At 45.8% G+C, this 4,967-nt stretch overlaps 1 protein-coding gene across 1 annotated transcript in view; it reads left to right on the top strand.

Annotated features, from left to right (window-relative positions):
- The window catches only part of LOC306917643 (protein NLRC3-like), a gene marked incomplete at both ends in the record, with an annotated part of 19,264 nt that extends 16,811 nt beyond the window's left edge, over window positions 1-2,453 (top strand). Inside the window, one exon of the mRNA XM_079495939.1 lies at window positions 1,894-2,453. Coding sequence (XP_079352065.1) covers window positions 1,894-2,453 — 560 coding nt within the window. The remainder of the gene's footprint in view (window positions 1-1,893) is intronic.
- Between the last annotated feature and the right edge of the window lie 2,514 nt (window positions 2,454-4,967).

Raw genomic sequence — 4,967 nt, 5'->3', positions numbered from 1 at the left:
GAGAACGTTATCGAGTTGGAGGAGGAGAAGGTTCACGTGGAAGGTAATGTAGATTGTATTCTGATGATGTGCCAAACTGCTGCTGGCTGCTGTGATGATAATATATAGACCTATGTCTTCTATATTGTGTTCTGAAGGTCGGGCTGACTGCCACTAGTGTTAATGTTATATTTTGTATTGCGTTCTCGGGCCGCTGCGCTGTGCTGCGCGCTGCTGCTGGCACTGTGTGCCAATGATGCCCCCTCTCATGTTGTGTTCTCTTTTCTGGTCTGTGTTGAGTGATCCAACTATTGCAACTTCAATGGGGGAGAGAGAGAGAGAGAGTCGCGTTAGAGAGAGAGAGAGAGAGAGAGAGAGAGAGAGAGAGAGAGAGAGAGAGAGAGTCGCGTTAGAGAGAGAGAGAGAGAGAGAGAGAGAGAGAGAGAGAGAGAGAGAGAGAGGAGAGAGAGAGAGAGAGAGAGAGAGAGAGAGAGAAGGGGGGTCACGTTAGCAACAGGCTAAGCTCACAGCATATCGGTACGTTCGTTCTATAAAGGGTAGATCCGCCACCGTTTGGGGGGCTGCTGAGCCCCTAAACGGTAGCGATCTACCCTTTAATATAACAAACGTACGGGTACATTCGTTGCATGAAGCATAGATCTGCGAGCTCACAGGCTGGGGCAGCCCTCACTTCCCCCTCCGAGTCAGCGGCCGCATGGTCTAAAGTGCCTGCCCAATTTGAGGCTTTTTTATTCCTTTTCTCTTCCCCGTGGCCGGCGGCCCAACAAACTGTTCGCGACCGGGCCGTGAGCCTCTATGCGGCCCACGGGGGACGCGCGACGCACACACTGTTTAGTATTTACTATTATAGTTTTATGTTTTGATAATCAGCGCTTTGCCATATAGATGATACATACACTGTGCCATATTGGAGAGGCCACTGTGTGTGTGCGGCTGTGCGCAGTGCTTTGTTTGACATGCTCCGTATTTGAGCGCGTGCACCTCCACCAGCCCCTGTTAACCCCCGTCCCCCCCCGTCCCCCGTCATACGAAACGATAAATCGACTCAACTTCGACTTTACTGTCTGACAAGTCGACTTGGAAAAATCTCAAGTCGTTAATGCCCTATTACACACACGCGCGCGCGTGCCTGCCAGCCAGCCAGCCAGCCAGCCAGCCTGCCTGCCTGCGTGCGTGCGTGCGTGCGTGCGTGCGTGCGTGCGTGCGTGCGTGCTGCATGGTGATGTGTTGTGAACTTGTAGATCTTATTTATTATATGCAATATATTTATTATTAATATATTTCCATTCTGGACACGTCATTATAGGTGAACATTTTACTGAAAATAGCAGATCTACAAGCTCACACTGCATAGATCTGATATTTTTAAAATAGTGGTTTCTGAACAATTTGAACCCCAATGTGTTGCGATCTGAGCTTGTAGATCGAGTGCCTTCATTATTATTGATGTGTGTGTGTGTGTGTGTGTGTGTGTGTGTGTGTGTGTGTGTGTGTGTGTGTGTGTGTGTGTGTGTGTGTGTGTGTGTGTGTGTGTGTGTGTGTGTGTGTGTGTGTGTGTGTGCGTGCATGATTGTATGTGTGTACATAGTGAGTGTACATCCATCACCATGTGCTGTGAACTTGTAGATCTTATTGTTGTTGTTGTTGTTGTTGTTGTTGTTATTATTAACCAGATATATTCAAGGTAATTATACAGCAGCTGAACATCATACAGAAAATGGCAGATCTACAAGCTCACAACGCACCGCAATGCATTGTGAGCTTGTAGATCTGCCATTTTCAATACTATTTGAAGCAGTGCGCATAGTGGTTAATAAGTTCAATGTTGTATATTATTATGAAGTTGTATGTGATTCTAAAGTGGTGTTGTGTTGTGTGTTGTTCTCTCATCAGATGTGTGTGAACTCACACTGGATCCAAACACAGCATACAGAAACCTCTCTCTGTCTGAGAACTACAGGAAGGTGACACAGGTGAGAGAGGATCAGCACTATCCAGATCACCCAGACAGATTTACCTACTGGCGACAGGTTCTGTGTAGAGAGACTCTGACTGGACGGTGTTACTCTGAGGTAGAGTGGAGTGGAGGGGTTTATATATCAGGGACAACCAGAGAAATCAAGAGGAGAGGAACCGGTGCTGACTGTAGGTTAGGAGACAACAACGTGTCCTGGAGTCTGGAATGTGATGATGATGACAACAGTTACTCTGTCCTTCACAATGGGGTGCAGACTAAACTCTCTGTCCGTCCCTCTGACTCTGTCCTCCGTCTCCGTCGCTCCAACAGAGTAGCAGTGTACGTGGACTGCTCTGCTGGCACTCTGTCCTTCTACAAAGTGTCCTCTAACACACTGACACACCTTCACACCTTCCAGACCACTTCCACTGAACCACTCTGTGTTGGGTTCACGTGCTGGTGGTATGATTCCTCAGTGTCTCTGTGTCAGATCTAGGAGGAACAGTAACACCATGTGACCTGGATGCACTCATGCACACACACACACACACAGCACACACAGCCCTGAATGACCATAACAGGTCTGTAACTCTGAGAGTGATCTGACCTCATCAAACCCTGTACACTCAAGACACGCTCCATATGTGGCCAGTACAGAATTCACTCCATATGTTGATCTGACCCCCACCATGCCAAAGCGCCAGCTCTCGCCCAGCAGTCTGCTGTCACCCAGGAGGATGCATTATTATTAATATTATAACTCAACCTTAATTGAATTCACACTTCCAGCATGATCAGATGATCCTGATCAGAAGCAAGACCATCAGTTCAACACAGACAAATGGATGATAGTGATTCATCAAAGTCCTTTAGTTTATCAGACAGTGGATGGATTTGTTTTTACACCCTGATACCCCGACCAGGACAGGCTTCAGACGCCCCTCCATAGGAGACCAGTGTTGTTTTTGATTTTAGTTTTAGTCACCCGGAATGTTTTAGTGTTAGTCTCGTTTTAGTCGACTAAATATCAAAAGATTTTAGTCGGCTAAATCTACAGTTGATTTAGTCAACTAAAATGTATTTTGGCGGGCCTTGATGCCGTCATTTTTACACTTTCTGAAAATAGCCGATCTACAAGCTCACAACGCGTCGCGTGCAGCGCGGTGCGTTGTGAGCTTGTAGATCTGCTATTTTCAGCATGCAACCTAGTGTAAAATGACTTATACTGGATCTCTTGTCCACTAGTCCCTTCCTCACATTTTAGTCTAGTTTTTATTTGTCGACGAAATTGTCAGTACATTTAGTCTTAGTTTTAGTCATAGCTTCGTTTTCATTTAGTTTTCATCAGTGGAAAAAAGGTAGTCGACGAACATTTTTCGTCTTAAGTTTTAGTCGAGGAAATCAACAGTGGATCTGAAGTCATTTGATTTGGCGTTAGGAACCCGTTGCTGTCCACCACAGGGCAGTGTTTATGCATAACCTCCCACATTAAAGGCATATATCTCTGCTGTCTGAAGGAAACCCCAGAACTCCATCTTTGAGGTTTTTGATTTTTTTCTCCATAAATCAGTGCTATTGAACACCCTTTACGTCTGTGTGTTGTTTCGAAAATATTGAACCAATGGAAAGTAGTAAAAAACGCATTGGACCCTCAAAATGTCTGCTAAAGCAACTAACTCCACCACCTCTCATGGAAGTAATTGACAATATATAAAGTTACAACACCAACTTTGATGACGCTTTATTGCTTTGTTTTAAAATAAAATCACACCCGTGTGAACTGAGTGGTGTAAGGTATTATATAGCCTGATCAGCTCTGATCTGACGTAATGTCTGACGTAATGAAATCACACCCGGGTGAACTGGGTGACGGTAGCGACCATGCTCATTTTTTGGTACGAACAGACAGACAGACAGACAGACAGACAGACACGTAAACTAACAAAGTTTACACCACTCAAATATAAGGTTTTCTTAATTTCCTGAAAAATGTATATTTTTCATTTCCTGAAAAATGAACATTTTGGAGTTATGAGGTTTCCTCCCGACAGCAGAGATATGCTCTAACGCTAACCACTACACTAGGACGGCCCGACCGTAGGTCACATTTACTGTGAAAACCTGCATCTCTGTGTGTTAGTCACGCCTCCATATATGGTCACGCCTCCTTACATCACACCTCCATACATGGTCACGCCTCGTGACATCACGCCTCCATACATGGTCACGCCTCGTGACATCACACCTCCATACATGGTCATGCCTCGTGACATCACGCCTCCATACATGGTCACGCCTCGTGACATCACGCCTCCATACATGGTCACGCCTCGTGACATCACGCCTCCATACATGGTCACGCCTCGTGACATCACACCTCCATACATGGTCATGCCTCGTGACATCACGCCTCCATACATGGTCACGCCTCGTGACATCACGCCTCCATACATGGTCACGCCTCGTGACATCACACCTCCATACATGGTCATGCCTCGTGACATCACACCTCCATACATGGTCACGCCTCGTGACATGTCATGCCACCATATATGGCCATCTCTGAAGATCACAACCTCATCTAACCCTGGATAACCATACATGGAGAAGACTTCACCTAGATCTGCATATATGGAGCCGGCCAGCAACTCTACATCTGACCTCAAACCTCAAACCCATCGATCTCCATATATGGAGCTGACCTGTTCTGACATTCCATATGTTGATCTGACCTCATCAAACCCTGTACACTCAAGACACGCTCCATATATGGCCAGTACATAATTCATTCCATATCTTGATCCGCCCCCCCCCCCCCCCCCCCCCCCATGCCAAAGCGCCTTTTTTAGGACGAGGTCGCTTCTCGCCCTCAGGGCGTCTTACTGTGTATATATTAAACAGTGTAATTGAGTATATTTACTATGCAAATATTCTCATCACATATCAATTGATATGTAATGTTGTATTTTTTAATTATGATACAATGTAGTCGTGAAAAATATGTTGCGTT

This window comes from Electrona antarctica (genome assembly GCF_951216825.1).
Source record: "Electrona antarctica genome assembly, chromosome: 24".
Lineage (NCBI taxonomy): Eukaryota > Metazoa > Chordata > Actinopteri > Myctophiformes > Myctophidae > Electrona > Electrona antarctica.
Note: the sequence above shows the minus strand (reverse complement) of the source record. Positions and strands in the feature narration are given on the sequence as shown.